At 53.0% G+C, this 21,838-nt stretch overlaps 1 protein-coding gene across 2 annotated transcripts in view; it reads right to left on the minus strand.

Annotated features, from left to right (window-relative positions):
* PTPN5 (protein tyrosine phosphatase non-receptor type 5) overlaps window positions 1-21,838 on the minus strand; it is a 46,750-nt gene that overhangs the window by 9,174 nt on the left and 15,738 nt on the right. The window contains exons 3-7 of one of the 2 annotated variants that reach the window (XM_037150571.2): window positions 4,438-4,631; window positions 3,812-3,895; window positions 3,567-3,644; window positions 2,924-3,144; window positions 1,530-1,719 (exon numbers count right to left, since the gene is read on the minus strand). In XM_037150571.2, coding sequence (XP_037006466.2) covers window positions 1,530-1,719; window positions 2,924-3,144; window positions 3,567-3,644; window positions 3,812-3,895; window positions 4,438-4,631 — 767 coding nt within the window. Of the gene's footprint in view, window positions 1-1,529; window positions 1,720-2,902; window positions 3,145-3,566; window positions 3,645-3,811; window positions 3,896-4,437; window positions 4,632-21,838 lie in introns of both variants that reach the window. The other variant, XM_037150572.2, reaches the window with a different exon arrangement.

Genomic DNA, 21,838 nt, shown 5'->3' on the forward strand with positions numbered 1-21,838 from the left:
GTGGCATTCCACTTGCAGGGAGCACCCCTCTTCAATTCTCCACATCATTTTCACCCATTAGGATACCCCTAGCCTTTGGAATGACACCCTGGTGCCTTGCGCCTCTTCACTCCCTTTTTCGCTGTCCACACAGTTTAGCATCTGACCACGTAGAGTCCACAGCGTTCACGCTTGGTGGACCCACTGTTTGGACCCTGAGTATGTGCGCTGTAAAATTTGGATCATAGCACTGAAGTTTTAGGACTGTTGTGAGATTGAAAACAGTAAAAACGTAAAAGCGCCTGTGGAGTGGCTGTGCAGGCTGTGTTCCTCGCTCTCTAGGCAAAATCCACAGTGACAGAGGGTGCAAGTCCTTCCTTCAAGGGATGGGGGTGGGAACTCGGAGCCTCAGCAGGGCTGGGGTGGTCCAGGAAGGCTTTCAGAGCATCGAGGGTGAGGGATGTTGTGCAAAAAAATGGGAGGAGGAAGATGGGGCAGGGGGAGCTGGCCTAGTTAGAAGTGGCAAGTCCCTACAGGGGCTGAGGGGGCCTAAGGCTAGAAAAGGGGGCTGGGGCCGGCCCAGCTCGGGGAATGCAGGCCATGCTTAGTTCTGTAGAATGGGGAGCCATGGGTCACAGGGTGATGGAGGCCTTCTCAGAGAGCCATCGGGTCCAGACAGGGAGCAGGGCAGCCTGGGGCGATGGGGGTTGTGAGGGAGGCACCTGGGTTCCCATCCCTCTTGCTCCTCCCAGAAGGGACTCTTCTCAAATGCTCCTGGCCCCACTCCTACCCTGTCCACAGAGGTGGGTAACCTGATGGGCCCTCCTGTCAAGAATTACAGGGGCACCTCATGGGGCCCAGAATATGCCATCACCTCCTGGGGTGGGTAGCAAATTTAATTCTGGGAGTCGGTATTCGGAAGCTCACTGTTGCTACATACCTAAGCCTCACTTTAAACTTGGTCCTTATCAACAAAACAAAGGCGATATTGTGATCTCCTAGGTCTTAGCTTTTAACTGGCTGGGCAAGCAGGCAGGTAAAAGAGGGATGTCATTCACTGGGTCCCACGAAGTCCAACAGCAGCAGGGGGCTGTCACAGAAGTCTAGAGAGGAGCTATCTAGGACCCACTGAAGCTATAGCTGCAGGGGTGGGATTTCGAAGGGGCTTGAACCACGCTTGGTGATGTTGGGCAGGAGGGCGAGGAAGCAGCCGCTAGAAGAGAAGGCTTTCTATGGCTTTCAGAGCACAGGACTGAGCACTGAAGAACTGGGAAAGCCACTGGACAGCAACCACCAGCAGGGGCGCTCTGCACACCTGTGTTCTCCTTAATCCTTGCAACATCCCCATCATTTTTACCCCCCTTTTCCAGATGAGGACGCTGAGCCCCAGAGGGGAAGCAGCTCGCCCAAGGCAGCAGGAAAGGTGATAAAGAAACGACATTCATCTATCAGAGGCTGAAATCGGGGCACCTGACTCCACAGCCTTGCGAGGTGGGTGAGGTGAGCAGAGACGCCTTCCCACGGTGGGGCGGCCGGCTCAGGGGACTCACAAAGAATTCTGCCTGTAGCAGGAAGGGGTCCAAGGCCTTTTCATGGAGCTCCTCGGCCTGAAGGACTCGGGAGGCACTGAGCAGGTACTCCCGGGCTGACTCTTCTCGGGGGGACATCAGGTAGCCGAAGCCCTCCTCGTTGCAGCCAGGCGTGCACATGTCCAGGGTCAGGGAGACATTGGAGCCCCTCCTGGAAGGATGGGGAAAGGGGTGTAAGTCTCAGTGGCAGGACGGGGCATGGGCTGGGGCCTCGGGGTGAGAAGATGAGGGACAAAGAGACTGGGGCGGGTACAGAGTGGGCTTCAAGGGGAGCAGAAGGGCTGTGATCGCACCCCTGACATAAGGAGCACAAGTCTCAGCCCCGGGCTTAGGCCTGACTTCCCAGGAGCGGTGCAGTAGCTGACTGAGTGGGGGGCAGGATTGGGCCCCAGTTCCAAAGGTTCCACCTGAGGCACCTTAACACAGCCCTTCCCTGGACTCTCCCCATCACTACCGGAGGCAGGGCCCAGCCCTGCAGCCCCCAGGAAGCTCCCAGAGAGAGAGGGGACCTGCCTACATCAGCGAAGCAGGGCTGGGCCCTCTGTATCACGGTCCTGGGCCCGGCAGTCTGGGATGAGGTTGCCAATGAGTCAAGGACATCTCATCCAGGACAGGCCGGGACTCTCAGCTGGTGGAAAAAGAGGGAGTTCCAAGGAGGGCACAGGGGGGCAAGGGTGTCTACGTTTGGCAGTCTCTACTGTGTTCAGTGTCTAAAGGCCCAGAACGGGGAGGACCCTCATCACACAGAAAGGGAAACCGAGTCCCAGAGAGGCGACAAGAATTGCCGGAGCTTGCGCAGTGCGGGGACAGCATAGCTGAAACGAGAGCTAAGTTTACAGATTCCTCATTCCGTGCTCTGCCCGTGACATGGCGTGGGGAACTGCAAGCTGCAGTGACCTGGCTTACCCAGCTAGTCTCTGAAAGAGAGTGTTGACACCTCCCAAAGCGTGATATGTGGTTAAGTGGCTTTGGGGATGCCACGCACTGCCCCCTTGTGACATACACTGAGCACGAGCACATTAAAAGCCCTGACAAGTCCTGCAGCAAAGAAACCCACCCAGACTTATTTGAGCACGGAAGTGTACGTGTGGGTGTGCTCACGCACACGCTTATATGTGCCTGTTCACTGGTGAGCAGTCACAGTGTCTGTGAGCACTCACTGCGGGGCATTCTGATCTATATGCATCAGACCTAGAGAGCACACGAGTGTCCTGGCTACCCTATGAGGTCAGCCAGGTCCAGAGCACCAGGGTCAGAGTCGGGCACCTGCCCTTCTGCCTGGGGGCTAAGCACTCCAGGGCCCACAGAGTCCACCCCTCCTCCACCCCTCCCACCTCTCCTGCAGACCCACGGACTTGACGGTCAGTGAGGCGGGGTCAGCCTCGGGCTTGATGTCCATCGTGCAGTCAAACACAGGAGTCTCAGGGACGGGGTCCAGGTCCAGGAAGTCATCCTCCATCTTCTCTTCCATCCACTCCGAGTAGGTGAAGGAGGGCTGTCGGCTCACCGACTGGCGCCTGTCCTCAGGGGGCTCCGGGGTGGGGGGCTCCGGGGGAGCCCTCAGGAGGTGCCACACCTAGTTGGAGGCACATGGCATCAAGGACCCTGGACAACGCTGCTGCCCCTCGCTGATGGGCTGCCCACGGGATGAACCCCTTGGCCCTCAGTGTCTAGAGCAGTCCTGCTCTCCGGGGAGCTATCTGCATGGCACGCACCTCACACAGGTGGGAGGCTCCACCCCCCACCCTGTTCTCCCCGACCCCTCCCCACCTGACCCCTTAGTTCCTTATGCATGGAGGGCTTCTTGGAGGGGTGTGAGGATCCCTACTTCAGCCTTCTCCCTGCTCAAACGCTGTAATCACTTTTGAAGGTGCTCCTACCCCATGCTGGGCATACCCCATCCCAGGCCCTGCTCAGAACGACTAATGAGAGCTGGTGGGGATCCGGCCTCAGGGCCAGAGGAGGGGAGTGTGGAGGTCAGGTCAGGAGGCACCTTACCAGGGTGGTAACAAGGAGCACGGACACGGAGACCAGCAGCAGACTGGGGACCTCCCAGGTCCCCACGCTTAGCCAGGCCTGGGGAACAATGGATAAACAAGTCAGGGTGGGGAGCAGGGAGAAGAACTTCAAGGGGATGGAGGTGTCTGTGGGACTCAGAGAACCCCCGCCCGTGCAGGGGCTGGTGGGGCGGGAGGCCCCCTCCTGCTGTCCCCTCCCTCCCTGGAGGTCCCAAGCTTACTCACCGCGGGTCCCAGCTGTTCCAGGAGGGTGGCATTCTGCAACCAGACAGGGCCATAGCCGCTGAGCCAGAGCATCCCGCATGCAAGCTGCGATAGGGGATTGAGTTCGGAGCCCCGGCTCTTTGCCTTTATCTCCCTCCCCAGAGAGCTCACCTGGACCTGGGCCCCAAGGTCCCGACTGCACAGCTGGGGGAAGGGCCCAGGTGCTGTGTGCCCAAGGGAGGCCTGAGGGCTCTGTCTGGAGGAAAGCTGACTACAGGGAGCCAAGAGAAAGACCTTCCCAGGGACCCCCCAGCTACATACATAAAAAGGGACGTCTCCCAGAGACTCCATAGACAGGAAGTCCTCAGAGAGAGCCCTGCAGGGCCAGAGGTTGGGGTGGGGGGCAGCTGTGTCCCTGCTTCTGAGGTTACAGAGGACAGGGTGGGAGGGCCTTAGCTATCAAGGTTGCAGCTCTGAACTCCAGCCCTCTCCTCACAAGCCAGCCTGAGGGCTGGGAGTCCCTGAGGGACACCATGAGGGCCCCTCATGTCTCCGCATCCCCAGGTGGCCAGCTTGGGAAGGACGTGGAGGGCTGTCCTTCAACCCGCACTCTGTCTAGGCCCTCGCGAGGCCTGCAAGGTCCTTACCAGGAACTGGGAGGCAGCTAACAGGCACAGGCTGCTCTTGACCGTGAGGGAGTGGCTCCCGCTGCCTTGAGGTGGCGGCTTCTGAGCTGGCTCTGAGGGCGGTGAAGGAGGGGGTGGTGGTGGCATTTTTCTCTGAGAGTCCACGAGTCCTTCGGCCTGGTCCAGGGCCTCCATCACTACCGGCTGGGGGAGACCTGGGAAGGCAGACAGCAGCTGCTGACTCGGGGCCTGGCGACCCGCGGCGGGCCGCTCCTTCCGGGGCTGCCGGGGCTTCCTCTCAAGCCAGGATCAGCCAGCGTGGCTCCACTTTCAGCAGTCACCCTCGATTAGCAAAGCAATATTCACCTACCTTCGTCAGAAACAGCTAAGTGTGGGTGGACAAATTATTTCTCTTTTATTTCTCCAGTAACAGAGTTAAAATGGCAGGAGGTTTTTCAGGGAGTTAACATCGCTGTGTTTACGCAGCTTCATTCTTTTCCATTTCTTAAGGAAACAAAAAGCAACCACCTCAAACTCAATTAAACGGGAGAGAGAGAAAAGGCACGGCACAACCAGGTCGCAAACGCAAACCTCCCACCCACGCCTGCCCTCCGGGTGGGCGGTTGGCGACTTTTGTGCTCTGGGCCCTGGCTGGGGCTGGAGGCTGGAGGCTGGCCACGTGCCCTGGTCAGAGCCAGGAGCCCCTCCCCAACCTTGAGACCCCAGACTGAGGAGGAGCCGGGGGCGGTCAGGGTGGCGTGGAGAAAAATCTGGGCGTTGTAAAATCGGTATCAAATATCTGGATTTCGGCTCTGGGTCTGCACCTGGTTGTATGATGTTGGGAGAGAAACCTACTTGCTGGACCTCAGCTTCCGCACCTCGAAAATGAGAGCTGGGCTCACCTCCTGGTTTCCTAACTGTGCTTTATGGAGCCCTTGTATTTCCTCAGGTGCATGAGGTACTACCAAGTGCTCTGTATCCCTGTGTCTGAGGCTAAACCGTGGAAGCTCTGCTTGTTCCCGTTCCATGTAGTAGATTTCCTTTAAGATCATTTCGACACAGGGTCCCACGCCTCCAACAGTCTGGACAGCACTGGCTTAGACGTGAGGCCCTGACTGTGGTGCCGGGGTCCCACCAGCTGCCACCTTGGTGAGGCCCCCACCCAAACCTGCACGTTTCAGTCTGCTGCCAAAAAGACAGGGGCCAGCAACAGGGACGTGAACCGCTTGACAGTGGGGGTGGAACTGTCCACACATAACTGTGTACACGGGACAATGGACTCCTTTTTTGGTTGGGCAACAACAGAAGACCCACAGCCAAGACCACGTGAAGCCGATGTCATCGTTTGTCCACGTGCCTGCTTGTTCACGCAACGCTGACCAAGCATCTCCCACGGGCTGGGTCCACAGGGTGGTGCAGAGCCCAGGGCCCCGGAAACAGATGCATTTCTATCACAGGCTCCTCCCCTCCAGACGCTGACCCCATGTGGCACCCTGCCTGCTGTGCTCCAGCCACACGCCATGCATGTCCTCAGGTGAGCCCACCCTCTACTTTGCACATGCTGTTGCCCCTGCCTGGAACACCCCTCCAACACTCTGCTCCCCGGACACCCATCACCCCCACACTTGGACACGTTCTATTCACCTTACAGAACTCGACCAGAGGTCACCAGACGTAGGTCCTGCCCTATCACAGGTGCCTGGCACTCCGTGCCTCTCCTTCATTCCACCAGCAGCAACACACCTGGAATGTGCAAGGCTCTGCTCTGCTTTACGTTTGCTAATTTACTCACTCAGAGTACCCCCGTGAAGTCAGTACTATGATTATTCTCTTTTTACAGAAGACTGAGATGAGGTGCAGAGAGGTTAACAGACTTGCACAAGGTCAGCCAGCTAAGAAATGGCCAAGGTGGAGGCAGCTGGATGGGCTCTGGGCTACCTTACACTCACTACAGTTTGTCAAATTACTGGTTGAATATTGTCCCCTGCACTTGTCTGTAAGTCCGTAAGGGCAGGAGTGGTATCAGTTTGGTTCATCATGACCGTCCACAGCATCTAACTCAAGTGCTGGCATCCAAGCCTACAGTAAATACTTATCAAATGAGTGAATGACAAGGGGTAAGTGATCATCTTTTACTCAGTTTTCTCACTGATTTTGGGGTATTATCACACACACTTTGGAAAGCTGTTATGAAGACTAGATAAAACACCCAGCATGGCATCTGGCATCTAGAGGGTGCCTGATAAAGGTCAGATTACAATGATGATGACACATGAGTCCCACTCTCCTGGGTAAAACAGACCAGTGGATACACGCTCACAGTACAGAGCATTAGGTGCAACATCTAAGAGCTGCTGGAGTGTATGGGGGCTGCACATAAAGGCCATGGTTACTAACCACAGGTGTGCACAGTTCAGATCCTGGCCAGCAAGGTGAAAAAAAAAAGCTGCTGTTAAAAGATGGATCACGAAGGAAGCTAAGAGTTTCCACTGATAAGCAGAGGGTTAACTACTCAGGTGGCAAGGTCTCTACCCACATCCTCTGAAAAAGCAGGGGAGGGATGTGGCCAAATATGGAAGGCTGGGAGAGGTGTGGGCCAGGGGTCTAGTGGCTGGCTTTGGTACACACCCGCTGTGGACCTTGGACAATCCCATCTCCCTCGGTCTCAAGTGCCTTATCTGTAAAACATGAGTCTTGAACTAGAACTCAGTGCTTCTCAGATGTCCCTGCCATCCTAGAAGGGTGGAACTTGCTTCTTTGGGGAATAACAACAAGCTCGTACAATTCCGAACTTGGATGCTTTGTTTTAAAATTCATGGGTGCTCTTTGTTTTATCCTGTGGTATACATGCACTGGTTATGATATCATACTAATGTGTTTTTTTCCTCCCAAAGCTTCAAATCAGATTTGTGCTTCAGGAGAATATACTACATTTATCCTGTGGCTTTGCCCTCGGGGGTACACACACCCCAGTCTGAGAAGCACAGAACCTGCCTGCAATAGAACATCATGCCGCTGTTACAAATGACTCTGTAGCTGAATATTTAATAACATGGAAAGAAACTGCAATGCTATGGAGAAAGACAAGATTGCAAAACAGTATGATCCCCTCGGCCTCAAAAATTTAGAAAGTATAAATGTGCATGTGAAGAGGTGGAATAGACCCGAAGTGAGACAGGACATTAACATGCAACGGTACTTGCAGAGCACTAGGCAGTGAGCACCTCGCACACAGTGAGCGCCCTGCACAGAGTGAGCGCCCTGCACACAGTGTGCGCACCACAAATGCCGTACACGGTGAGTGGGGAGAGGAGAAGCCAGGCATTAACAACAGTTCTTTGGAGGAGGGTGGAATCAGAGGTGCTTTTTTCATTGTTTATACATTCTAGATTTCCTCCAATAAACCAACGTGTGTACATATACACATACATGTGTGTATATATGTATATACTCATACACATGTATTTGTTTTTAGTGAGAAACAATATTTTCATTAAAAAAATCCCCGTTCTGAGTTCAGATACCATGAGGCCTAGTGAATAACCCCAGGTACTGGGCCCTGACCCCCACCTGCCACATCTAAGTGGAGAGAAACAAACTAAGGGGCTAGTCACCAGAAGGGAGGGGCTGGGGGGTAGACGCAAAGGGGAAGGGGAATGTAGTCAACAGTATTGTGATAAGTATGCCCCGTGACAGTTAACTCCTAGAGTAAGTGGAGTGATCACATTGTGAGGTATAAAAATGTTGAATTGCTATATTATATACCTGAAGCTAATATAACTAATATAAAATTGTATACCAACTATACTTAGATTTTTTAAAAATCTCAAAAGAATAAACGTACTTGGTGGGACATACGAGAGAGACAGAGTGTATGTGGCTGGCTGAGACCTGCCCTGCTGCACAGCAGCCACTCAGAAGACAGGCCCCTGAGGATGTGCGGTCATGAATTTTGCATACGAAAGATGGCAGGTAACTAACTTGCAGGAAAAAAAAAAACTGCAGGTCGGTGGGGCTTGTATGCATACGTCAGAGACAAAGGTGGGGCTGTCTGTTGCTTTGTTTGTTTGTTGTCCTTGACTCCACAGGGTACCTGGCAGTCCTAGGATCCAAATGAATCCAACCAGGTATTCACTGAGCACCTGGTAGATGCCCACCTTTCAAAGCAGGGTTGTTTTTTGTTCCTTACCTGAGGCTACATTTATTGATTTTTAGAGAGAGAGAGGAAGGGAAAGAGAGACAGTGATCAGTTGCCTCCTGGACATGCCATGACTAGGGATTGAACCTGAGACCTAGGTATGTGGCCTGACCAGAGATCAAATCTGCAGCCTTTTGGTGCATGTGATGATGCTCCAACCTACTGAGCTACCTGGCCAGGGCCGAGCAGGGTATATTTAAAAGCTCTTCTGGGTAGAACTTTAACACTCCTTTACTTAGGAAGATAATGTTTTCAAACACACACTATATTCTGCGTACAATTTTGGAGGGAATTCACGGACCTCAGGTCAAGAACCCGTAAATTCAGTGGTGGGGGGTGAAGGTCTGTGACAGAAAGTTCTGCGAGTAGGTGGGGTGGAGAACGGGGCTGATTTCCACCTCTGCTCATTCACTTGTCCACCCAACACACGATTCCTGAGGACCCATTATGTGCTTTGCCAAGGACTGGACTGGGCTCAGAACAATCCTGCCTGCACGGACCACTGTGGTCCTGGGCCCACCTATGCTGCCGGCCTCCGGTACCACTCCCAGAGATGACATCGGTGCTTCCGTTTGCCCTGCTCCCCGCACCCCTCACTGTGGTGTTTTGGGAATGACAATGCCACTGTGCTGGGCGGGCTCGGTGCGGTTCCCAAGACTCTTCTGCACACTCAGTTGCATGTGCTTCTCTCAGCAGCCCTGTGAGGTAGATATTATCATCATCAGCCCCGTTTTGTCAGTGAGAGGCGGCTGCTTGTGTCAAGGGCTGCCTTTTCAACCGTTCACAGCGAGGAAGCTGCTTCGCCACGCATGAAACCCTGACTCACAGGCAGCTTGCTGACAGAGACTGCACATCACGCCAGCTCCTCCAGTGCTTGCCTCTTGCGCACGGTGAAGGGGATTTACCAGGCAAGGGAACTGGGGTTTAGCGAGGTTAAGCGTCTTGCTCAATTAAGTGCAGACCTGACATTTGAACCCAGGGCTTCCTGACACCAAGTGACCTTTCCATGTTGCCACACTGCTGCTCAGGAAGGGGTCACTACAGCAAAGGCAGGAAGAGGGCGAGAGCCTGGGAGGGAGAAGGAGAGGGAGTTCCTGTATCTGGGGGAACCTTGAACCTTGTAGCTGGATGGGGGTGGGACAGCTTTTGCGCTTGGTCCCCAGCTGATGGCTCCTCAAAATCCATATGGTATAGAGAGAAGAGGCCCTGGAAGGCACGAGCTCCAGACCCCAGGTCAAAGCTCTTGGAGATACTGTGTAGGGCCTGCAGGCGAGTAGCTTTCCGATTTCCTGGGGCATGTGGAAATAACCATGCTCTCTCTCTGTCATCTAGCACCTGAACCCACCATTAAACTCTGCAGCTTCTGTGTGTTCAGGGCTGGCGCTCCCTGAGCTGGAGAAGTCGTGGCTGCTCCCGTCAGTGACTCATCGCCAGAGCTGCCCGCTGCCAGCCCACCGGCACACCGGAACTGGAGTGGAAGGAGGCTCAGCCTGCTCCCGTTGATATGAACAAGGGTGCTGGTTCCATCCCATGCAGCTTTTGTTCCCTCCCCCAACATGGCCAGGGTGACCCCCCCAGCTATGCCCACATAGTCACAGGGGCCCAGACCAATAGAACCTTGCACTCAGGCCTGCCTGGGCTTCCAGAAACAATGACGTCACAGCCTGACAGGCTCTGTGGGACATCTGGGCAAGTCTGCTAATTTCTTAGGTGGGGAAACTGAGGCCCAGAGTTGGGAAGTGGCTTGTTCAAGGTTAACAGCCAACCCAACGGCAGAGCTAGGATGTTGGCCGGTGTCCTGACCACTATTAGCTAACACAGTGCATCTATGAACACATTCAGTCTTCATCACAATCCTAAAGGTAGGGGCTACTCTTACTCCCATTTTACAGATGAAGAAACTGAGGCACAAGGAAGTCGAGTCACTTGGCCAAAGTCAGCGAATAAATGGGTAAACTAAGGCTAGAACTCAGCCAGCCCGTCTCCAGAGTCCATACTGTTAGCCAACACACAAGATGAGGTATTCTGCTCTCTGTTCCACATAACCTTTAAGAAATTCTCACCCCTCCACATTTCAGAAGCATGGCCTCATCTGTCTGGGAGATGGCGCTGGGCTCTCTGCAGCCTGTCGCAGGGTCTGAAGTCCTACCACTGGACATGGACACTTGTCTACAGGATTACTGCTCCAACTGCTCCAATCTCATGGTGGGGATGCAGGGACTATGGAAGGCCTGAGTGGTTTTCTGATGGTTTCCACCTTTGTGAGAGGGGTTAACCAACAGGGAAGACTCACCTGCCCTTATGTTCCCCCTCTGCCAGCTCTGAGCCAGGCAGATGCTGAGCCTGCTATTCAATACCCAGAACATGCTGTGGGTTGACGTTATTGTCCCATTTCACACATGGAGTCATAGAGGTACAGAGAAGTTATGTTACTTGCCCAGGGTCACAGAGCCAGGAAGTGGCAGAACTGGGATTTGAACCTAGGTCTGTGGGCCTTTATTGTCCGTGATCTTTCTGCTATTCCACAGAAAGATGTGGAAAGCTACAAGGGATGGGGTGGAGCAGGCCTATTTTGAACTTCTGCTTGGGTAGGCCCTGAAGGCAGAACCAAAGGAGGGGCTTAGAACCAAGGAGGAGGCAGAACCAAGTGTGTCGGCTGCTTAGTCTGCTTAGTCTGGAGAGGGAGAGACTCGGGTTGGGGAGGGGGTGGTGGTGGGCGTTGCTTGCAGATTCCTGAGAGGCTGTGCTAGAGAAGGGGGTGGGGGTCAAGAGGCAAGAATGGACCCGTTTGTGGATGCCCTCGGGGGTGGATACCCAAGTCATAAGAAGTATCTTCAGGCCTGGATCCTACAAGGCTGTACGGTAGCTCCTCCTGTCCCTACTAGTGGCTCTGTCTCCAGGGAGGCTCACAGAAAAAGCTTTGGAGTCACAAAGCTTAGGTCTGAGGTCCGCCTTTGCCATTTACTACCTATGTGACCTGGGGTAAGTGACTTAATCTCTCCTCTGGACAATAAATATAAGACTGGCCTCTTGGATTCTGAGGATACCTTAAGGTAAAACAGGCAATGAGCTTAGCCTGGTGCCCAGCACATGTGAATACACACCAAATTGTAGCCAGAATTTGCAGAGGAGGGGGACAAGAGGAAGGGAAAGGGAGCTGGGGAAGAGGCAGCTGTAAGGACTTCCCTTTCATCTGCCAGGTGGGCCCCCAGGAGGACGATGGGGCCCCGCCCCCACACGGGTGGGGGCTTGGAGGCTGCTGGCAGCAACGAGTGGGCATGGACTGGGGGTGGCAGAAGTGGGGCAGCCTCGTCTCTGCCGGTTATTTAAAACCAGAACGCTAACAAGCTTTCAAAACAAAACGCAACTCAAGTTCTATTTGGATGGGATATAATACAATGGTTCTATCTGAAGCAGAACCAAACAGCTTTGTTGCTGCGAACAAAGGCCCAGTTCTCTGTGCCTCTCTGGAGTGGACGCCCCGAAGTGCCAGGGTGACAGGGTCAGTGCAACTCTGAGTGCAGCACCCCCACCCCCACGCTGAGAACTAACAGAGCCCACAGAGAGGCCCTGGTGCGATGAGGTACCAGAGGCCCCAAGTGCTTGAGACTTAAATGCAAAGCATAGGGAGGAAGGGACAGACTTGAGAGGGCATCTTGTTCCATCCTCCCATTTCACACCCAAGGAAACTGAGGTCCAGAGAGTAAGAACTGGGACTGGCACATGGCCTGTCACTCTCTGCGTCAGCCTCACCTATGCAGGCGGCACAGGAAGCTTCAGAGCGGGGTCTGAGCTGGCTGGGTCCTGGCTTGCAGTTCTTTATGGGCCTTGTAAGTGCCCTTAGAGGTCTCGGAGATTCTGGGTGATAGGAGGCGAGCAAGAGTGACCTGAGACACCCCAAAGGAGTAGTGCCAACAAATCCCAAGGCTCCAGAGGCTGCCACCCTCAGACGGCCCTCTGCAACCCAGAGCTTCATGACGTTGGCAAAGTGGCAGCTCGGCTGTGCCTCTGAGAGGCTGAGTGACCCTGGGCATCTCACTGCCCTCGTGGACCTCAGAGGCCTTCTGTAAGTTGACTGAGACACGGGGTCTGGAGGGGCCCTTCCAGGACTAAACACCCACTCAAAAAAATAAGAACCCCAGCTTTAGTTCCCCTTGTCCTTAAGATAAAGACCAAAATTCTTGCCATGGCCAACACGGAAGGCCCAGCATGCTCTGGTCCCTGCTTATCTCCCCGGCCTCCACCCACACCACCTTCCTTCCAGTGTTCTCTTTTTTGGCTCTTTCCAGATCCTCTCCTCAAACCAGTGTGGGAAGTAGAAAAGTCTGGAAACTGGGTTTTTCCAAGTCAAGATGGAGGCGTAAACACGCTTCGCCTCTTCGCACGACTATAGCAAAAATTTACTAAACTGAAACAAATACCACAGAGATTCATCAGAAAATCCAGCTCTATGGGAGTTCAACAGCCAAGGATTTAAAGAAGTCATGTTCATCCAAATGTGCAGGAGAGGCCGAGGCACCGAGACGCACGGAGAGGTGGAGAGGCGCGGAGCCGCATGGAGACGCAGAGTGGGTGGCGCCACATCCACGTGCGGTGCATAAAACTTGGGGGGCTACCTCAGAAGTGAGGGATCCTGGCCCCAGACCACCCAGTCCAGGGTTCCACTTCCAGGAAGGTAAGCCCCCCTAACGTTTGCCTGTAAAAATCAGTGGGGGCTGGGGTGGTAGAAGGAACTGTGGGATTCTCAAGGGACTCCTCTTAAAAGGCTTACAACAGACTTAGGGCTTATGCAGACTCGCCCCCTGTGGGATTCAGCACCCGGGCTACAGCCAAAGGGGCACCGGTGGCATGTGGGAGAAACTGAAGTGACTGGCAGCGGGTGAGTGCTGGGGCCCAGCTTCCTCCTGGGCAAAACTCCAGAGGCCAGGCAGTGACACTGCCCCCCATCTCTCCCCACCACGGAGCCACAGAGCAGCAATATGGGTCGCCCCATCCTGGTGGTTACCTAAGGATCCACCCCATCCAGCTCATGGGTGTGCTTTTCTATAATGAGCCACACTAGTAAGACAGGGAGTCAGAGCAGCTCTACCGAACACACAGAAGCACACAAGGAGGGAGGCACAGGCAGGCTGTCAAACTGAGGAGACAAAGAAATATGGCCCAAATGCAAGAACAGAACTCCAGAAGAACAGCTACATGAAATGGAAATACGGAACCTATCAGATGCAGAGTTCAAAACACTGGTTACAAGGATGCTCAAGGAACTCCTTGAGGATGCTGGGTACTTCAACAGCATAAAAAAGATCCAGGCAGAAAGGAAGGTTATATTAAACGAAATACAAATCTACAGGGAACCAGCAGTGGAGGGTGTGAAGCTGAGAATCAAATCAATGATTTGGAACATAAGAAAGAAAAAAGTATTCAGTTGGAACAGCAAGAAGAAAAAGTTCAGAAAAAGAAAGAAAATAAAAAACAAGGATAGGCTAAGGAGCCTCTGGGACATCTCCAAACATACCAACATCCGAATCGTAGGGGTGCCAGAAGGAGAAGAGGAAGAGCAAGAAATTGAAAACTTATTTGAAATAATAATGAAAGAAAACATCCCTAATTTGGTGAAGGGAACAGACACGCGAGTCCAGGACTTATGAGGATACACGGCACTATGGAAGGAGCTCGGAGACAGAGTGCTGAGTGAAAGCAATGACATCTGATAGAACCCAATGTTTACAACCTAAAAACACATGCACATGTATTTCCTACGTTACAGAAGCATCCAATCACTATGTTGTACACCTGAGACTCATCTAATACTACTCTATGTTAGCTGCAACTGAAAAACAAAAAATATCATTATTTTTAAAAAAAGATTTATATATTTATTTTTAGAGAGAGGAAGGGAGGGAGAAAGAGAGGGAGAGAAACATCAGTGTGTGGTTGCCTCTCAAGCTCTCCTCCCTCCTGGGGACCTGGCCCCCAACCCAGGCCTATACCCTGACTGGGAGTTGAACCAGCGACCCTTTGGTTTGCAGGCCGGCACTCAATCCACTGAGCCCCACCAGCCAGGGCTAAAGACAAAAAGTATTATTTAAGAAAGAATGGAAAAAATATACAAACACGAAATCTGTAGCAAAGTATGTTATACAAACAGTTTTATCCATTCCTCAGGGAGTGAGGGCTTTCACAACAGACCAAGATTCCCACTGGGGGGAGCAGGCCTGAGAGGCCACGTACGGCTGAGGGGAGACCTTGGTGTGGACGTGGGAACAACTGGGTGGGCGGCTCCAGCCGGCCTGGGCTGGGTGGAGGAGAAAAGCGCGCTCCAGATGATCTTGTTTCTGACAGAGAAATGGTCTGTCTTAAGCTAAGTGATGTTCAGCAGGGAAGCGGGCAAAAAGATGATTGAAAAGGGCGTAATGTGTCTTAGCACACGCTGAACCGGGCAGGGTTGGCTTTGGAAACCACTCTGGCTCTAGTGCTTGTACCAGAGCAAAGCCAGGCTGAGAGGTGGGACTGAGGTGAGGGGAGGCTGATGCTCAGTCTGTAAATGCAAAGCCTTGTCTTTGTTTAACAAGATTACATGGAGGGCAATCTGGGGCAGGCGTCTCACTTTGTATTTGAAAAGGCAGTGGGACCCCACTGGATGTCTGCTGTGCTTGGTCAAACAGCCCAGCTCCTCCTTTAATCAGGGCTCTCCCTGGTCCCTTGGATCCTGCAGGTTTTAATCACTCAAGACTAAAAAAGAAATACACTGGGGTCCTAATAAGCAGTTCCACCTGCCCCAGGGCATCATTTTCGTGTGTGTGTGTGTGTGTGTGTGTGTGTGTGTGTGTGAAGTCCCAACATTTAGGGATGCCAAGTGGTTCATGCAAGACCTCAAGCTCAAAACCCACTCACATCTAGGGCTTCTCAACCCAACACCCGGAAACCATAAAAATGACACGTGAATATGATGTTATGGTGCACGAACCCTCACTGACATCCTCTATCGCACTGCATCCTCGCGACTGCCATGAGAAGGCTGCGTTTTCCATTTTACAGGGGAGGTGTAAAGGGGACCATTGTGGGGGGCTAGAGCACCCCATGGGTTTGTCCAAGCCCATCTGTAAAGGAAGAGGCCCAGTGCAGGGGCAGACACACTCATGACTGTCCTCACACCCAGGAGAAGATCCCTCACGCTGGCCTTGCACTTGAGGGGGGGCCTATTTCAACTCTTCAGAGGCACGCTCCTCTTCACAGTGAGGAGTCCATGGAGCCAGAGCCAAAGAGACACTCCCCCCTTTAGATCAGGTACCTGGCAACACAAACCCCAGAGGCCCCTGGCCGAAGAGTGCTGCGCCTGATTCCTGGGCCTGTGTGACCCTCTTCCCTGACTAGGGCTGGCCAGGAAGCAACTGTTGGCAGAAGGTATGTTTGAAGCTAGGATGTTTGGGCTGGGGCACTCATCCACAAAACACATGCAGGAGGGCCCTTGTGGGGGTGGACGGAGCTGGGGAGGCGGGCGGGGGACAGCCTTTCCTTGGGCTCCAGCAGACTGAGGAGTCAGAATCCTAAATCTGAACCTGGCTTTCAAGCTCCTTACAAAGGAATATTTGCCAGGGGAGAAGGATAGGATGTAGTTCATTTAAAAGTTTGTTAGCTTGACTTGTGACTGTTCAGACACATAGATATAATACACGTAGGCCCTACAAACGTTAGGGGTGGGGTTGCACGAGGCTGTGCACACTGAGGATGTAAACTGCTGTACAAAGAGTGAGTGGCTTAAGTAATGGAAGGCTACGGAGGCGGGGAAAGAATGGCACATGAGACGGAGCTGGAAGGAGGAAGGTTTAGGGGAGGAAGAAGCCAGAATTAGGAGGAAAGAGACAGCTTCTGAAGAGGAAGTGCTGGTGGATTAATGATGGCCCCTGACGCCCCGCACTGCTCCTGTCAAAGGCTGAAACCAACAGCCCTCCCTTGAATCTGGGCTGGTCCTGTGCCAGGCTCTGATGCATAAGTATGGCAAAGTGACACTGTGTCACTTCTGGGCCTTCTGGAGCTTCCATCTTTGCCCCTCTCAGAACACTCAGTGGGAGTCAGCTGCCACATGAGGAGTCTGTCTACCTTGAGACCACCGGGCCAGGAGGAAGGCCCAGTGCGCTGCATGGAAAGAAAGGCCAAATGAAGCAGCACTGAGGGGCCAGACACGCCAGAAAAGCGTTTTCGGACCTTCTATCCCAGTCTGGTGCCAGATGCGTGCAGTTGAGTGGGTGGCCTCAGTTGACACCACATGGGACAGAAGAACCACCTAGCTGGGCCCTGCACGACCCCCCAAATTGTGAGCAAATAAAGTGATGGTTTTAAGCCACTAAGTTTTCAGTTTTCAGGAAGTCTGTTATATAGCCATAGAAAATCAAAACAGGAGACCCGAAAAGGAGAAATAAGCTTAAATGGAAGGCTGAGCTTTTTTTAAAAAGGTATAAACAACTTCCTGAGGGATGGGGTGATCAGTCCCCGGCCGGGCCAAAGAGAAGGGTGACAGTATCTGTCGTTGCATGACCCAGGAACACGACGGATGCTCTTCTGTCTCGTGGAGTTTTAGCATCAGCCTGTGCGGAGGCAGGGGCTGGACCAGACGGCCTTTCTCCCCGGTGCGAAGATGCTCGTTTCCTCACACATCCAGCTCCCTCCCCAGACTAGCAGGCCCGTTTCTGCCCTGGTGAAGGCAAATGAATGACTGTCCTGTCCTACAACACCGGCTCCTCTTCCCATCTGATTTTGCAAGCAGACAACACTCCTGTGTGGGTCTGTGCTGGTTCTGTGAGGCCCCAGGGCTGCGGTGGGGTGTCGTGAAAGCGCCACAAAGCTACACTGTGCGCTCCACTGCTGGGGGAATGGCCTGGGACTCGATGCCTGGGCTCTGGGCACTCTCAAGGGTTTCTGTGTTCATATCCATATGCTCACCTCCACGTCATCACCATCATTAGGCCTCAGTGTCTACTTGCCAGCCGATCATGACAGGCTACAATCTCAGGGTGGCAGTGGCATCATGGCTCCGGCCACAGGGGGGCTGTGGGAACACCCTGTTTCCTGGAGCACTGTTGTCTTTAGCCCTGGATCCCTCTTCTCTGGCTGTGCCACTCCCCGTGGGCGCAGGAGATGTGCCCAGACCCCCTTTCAGGCCGCTAGGACCCCAGAGCCGCCTGCCCAATGGGCCTGAAGCCTGCATGGGGGCAGGTGCACCCTTCTGAGGGTGGACACGGCCTCCTGCTCAGAGCTCTTCCAGCTGGAGGGGTGGCCAAGGAACAGCCGTTGGGCTGGTGTGTGGATCACGCTTAGACACACAGACTGACACGCCCACGTGCACACACACAAGGCCCCTTGCAGTGCAGGACCAAGCAGCGGAGTGATGCACCTCTCGGGGCCCCATCTGCAGTCCCATGAGCCTGCCCACTGGAGACATAGAACAACACTTGGTGATGTCATGCTATCACTAGTACCTACTGTTTACCTCCCTCCCTCCTCTGCCCTGTCCCCCTGAAGAAGCTGCTGGTCCCTAGCGAGTCCCACAGTGGTGCCGGCTGGGGAAGGAGCGGAGGCCCCAGCATCAGCAGGGTTGCCTGGTTTCTTGCGAATGCGAACACCTACGCGCAGAAGAGGGGGAGTGTGAGCTGGAATGTATAAATGTGTTTGGGTGACAGTGAGCAAGTAAGTGAGCAAGCAAGGGAGAGTGAAAAAGAAGAAAAGGAGGGTGACCACGTGCAAAAGAATATGTGCATGACAGGAGAAGAAAAATAAATGTGTGCATGGAGCAGAGGGTGTACCTGGTGTACAACCCATGTCTGCAACACTGCCTGAGAGCCGTGTGTAACCGAGGGGCTGCGAACAGGGCAGAGAATGGGAGGGAAGGCGCCTGCCTGCTTGTCTGCATGTGTGTGCGAGAAGGGGTGTGGTGTGGGAGAGAAAGAGACCTAAAGAGGGAAGGAGAAATCAAGCAAGTCTGTCCATCCCTAAAAGCACATCCAGGGGAAGGGGGTGCGTGATGGAGCCATGGAGCTAAGACAGCTTGAGTGTGCAAGAGGAAGAAGACTGGTAGGTGTGTGAGCTTGAGGGTGGGTGTGCATCTCCACAGGGCACTGTGAGACAGAGAGACAGGGCGCATGCCTGGGTGACAGTGCGTGGGTATGTGCATGTGAGTGTGTGAGCATGAGGCTAGGACAAGTGAGACCACAGCCGAGAGTGCGAACACATGTGTGGAGTGCCCCAGTGCTGTGAGCACGCATGCCCGACCTGGGGGCAGCGGTGGGCCACCTGGGGTGTTGGAGATGCCTGAGGATGTTTTCATCTGGAGATCTCAATCTAGAAGGGCTGCTGACCTGCTCAGCGATGGCTCAGGTCCAGGGGACTGTGGCCAGGAGCTGCCCCAGCCTGGCAGGGTGGTGTGTGTGGGAATAAGTGAGTCACCAGGCACGACAGACCCCCTCTCTGTCTTGCCTCTGGTCTTGCCCAGCAGGGAAGACAGCTGGGAGGGGGAAGAGATTACTCGAGGGCTGTATTTTTACACCATCATTATGCACTTGCTCGCAGTGCCCATAGGCTCATTCTAAAGGGCCAGCACCCCAATGCTCTTGGACTTTATGCTGCCATCTCCTTTTATGTCCAAGTTCAAGTTCAGGTCAGTGGTTTCAGCTAACGACCATTTGTGGAAATCAACTCCTAACCAGGTTCCAGAACCACCCTCCATTCCTTTCCCATCCCCTGCCTCTTGGCCTTAATTTTCTCCAGAGCACTTATCACTATCTACCATGTTATTTATACTACTTATTTTATTTGTCTATCTTTCCCTTAATTGCAAATGCCTGTGCAGCACTTGCTATGTAACAAATGCTGTTCTAATTTCTCTATTAATTCACCGAATTCTCCGACAACTATACGTGGCAGTGCATGTTACTCTTGCCATAGTGTAAATGGGACGCAGAGACAGGTTAATAGCTTGCCCACGATCACCCCACGGCAAGTGGTGAAACCAAGCCTGGTCAAGCGTGCCTGCTGTTAACCAGCACACAACACTGTTCTGTGAGGGTGGAAACGTTCGCTGTTGGATGCTCCTTTGAATCTTCAGTGCTTACAAGAATGCTCAGCACATACAGATGCTCAGTGAATAATAGCCAGTGAAGGAATGAAGAAATGAGTGGATGAATGTTGGACACAGAGGATGAAACAGAGAGGCACCTGCCTTCCGGGAGCTCATGGCCCCGTAGAGGAAACAGACAAAAAGTTACTTCAATAAACACACCGAGATGGCATTGTGGGGCCTGCAGGGGGCACACGACTTGTTTGGCTTCTGGAAGGCAGGGCTTTCTGGAGGAAGGACATAGACGGGGACAGGCACAGTGACATCACCCACCTCCTCGGAACTCCTTCCCAGGGACAGACAGCCCCTAGCTCTTCCGACCTCCATCGACAGGGCTGCAGAAGGGGATGGTGGCTCCGCAGTGACAATGGAAGCACAGTGGGCCAGCAGTGTGAGCTCTGAGGATACTGTCTGGAGTCCATTCTCACTCTACCAAACACTCACTAAGTGACCTGGACAGGCTCCCTAACCTCCCTGGGCCTCGGTCCTCCTACCTGGAAGGTGGAGACAGCAAAGGATGCTGACTTCCTGGACTAGTGGACAGGATTCCATGATCCAAATGGCAACAGCATTTGGAACAGTGCACATAGCACAAGGCAGGCAACATGCCAGTTCCAGGGGGTGGACAACCAATGCTCTTCCTGCATTTCATACAGGTTGCTGGCTTCCAGGGAGGAATGGGAGCGGATGGTGGAATTAAACATCCTTATTACTATAACTTCTCTGCTGTGGCTTCATCCCATTTTCCAGAAGCAACTCAAAGCAGGGCAGGAACTACACCTGCTTTGTTCACCACTATTATCCCTAACACCTAGTACGGTACCTGACACATAGTAGGTGCTCAATAAATATTTGTTAAATAAGGGCTTGTGTGATTATATTGACTTAATCTTTGTGAGGATAAACATTCATTGTTGTTGTCTACACTTATAAAGGAGGTTACTACAGGCCCAGCAAGGTTAATCGACTTGTCCCTTAACACAAGTCCCATAAACAGAACAGCCAGATGCGAAGGCCGGTCCCAGGCTCTTTCCTCCTCACTGTGCTGCTCCTTGGACTCCGGCACGTCGTGTCCTGTTTTCCACGGGTTTTTTTCCTAGCCAGTGGGGCTGTCCCTGCGTGTAGAGTCATTTCCAAATTCTATGACTCATATCTGAGTCACAGAACGGTTTAGTAGTTGAAAAGGACTTTTGATGTCATCTCAACCTCCCACCCTTGTGGAAATTTCCTCTCCAATGTCTATCCAGAAAATAGTTGAATGCCTCCAGTGATGAAACACTCATTTTCTTCCTCTTGAATTATCAAGTTCTATGACTGGGCACTTTCTAGAGTCAGAAAGAAGGTTCTGCCTCTCGTGGGCCAACAGGCCTCTCTTTAGTTTCTGTGTGTTGGGTTTATGCCATCTTCCTAAGATATACACAGAACGAATGGGCTCCCCCTTTTGCACAGTCTTTCAGACAGTCGCAGACAGCTCTCACATCCCTTTGAAGAATTCTCTTCTCCAAGCTGGATGATTCAAGTTCCCATGAACTTGAACCACTGGTGCAGTTCCCACCCGTGGGGGGCCACCGTGCAGTGGCCCCCATCCTAGACTATCTCAACAGGCTGTCCAGTGTTTTGAGCAATGGCACCCCTACTGGATAAAGTGTGAATTGCACTACGGGGCTCAAGGTCCACCTGAGGAGCTTCAAGAGTAGCTGGGGCACTGGCTTAGGGTGTGAATAAAATAACTGCTTACTTTACTTTTTTTATCCTCACCTGAGAACATCTTTTCATTGCTTTTTTAGAGAGATGAAAGGGCAGGGAGGGGAGAGAGACACAAACATTCATATGAGAAAGAAGAATCAATTGGTTGCCTCTCGTATGAGCCCAATATGAGCTCATACTGGGGATGGAACCCACTACGAAGGTATGTACCCTGAGAAGGAATTGAACCTACGACCTTTTGGTTACAAGACAAAGCTCCAATCAACTAAGCCAAACTGGCCAGTGCTAAAATAACTGCATATTTTAAAGAGTCACCACTTTAGAGGCATACCTAGTTGTTTAAATGCCTATCTTAAAGAGTATCACTGAAGACTCCATTATAACGTTCCTTGCCAAGCGTGAGGTTT

The sequence above is a fragment of the Artibeus jamaicensis genome, unplaced genomic scaffold, assembly GCF_021234435.1.
Source record: "Artibeus jamaicensis isolate MK-2021 breed Jamaican fruit bat unplaced genomic scaffold, CSHL_Jam_final contig_797, whole genome shotgun sequence".
NCBI classification, from domain to species: domain Eukaryota; kingdom Metazoa; phylum Chordata; class Mammalia; order Chiroptera; family Phyllostomidae; genus Artibeus; species Artibeus jamaicensis.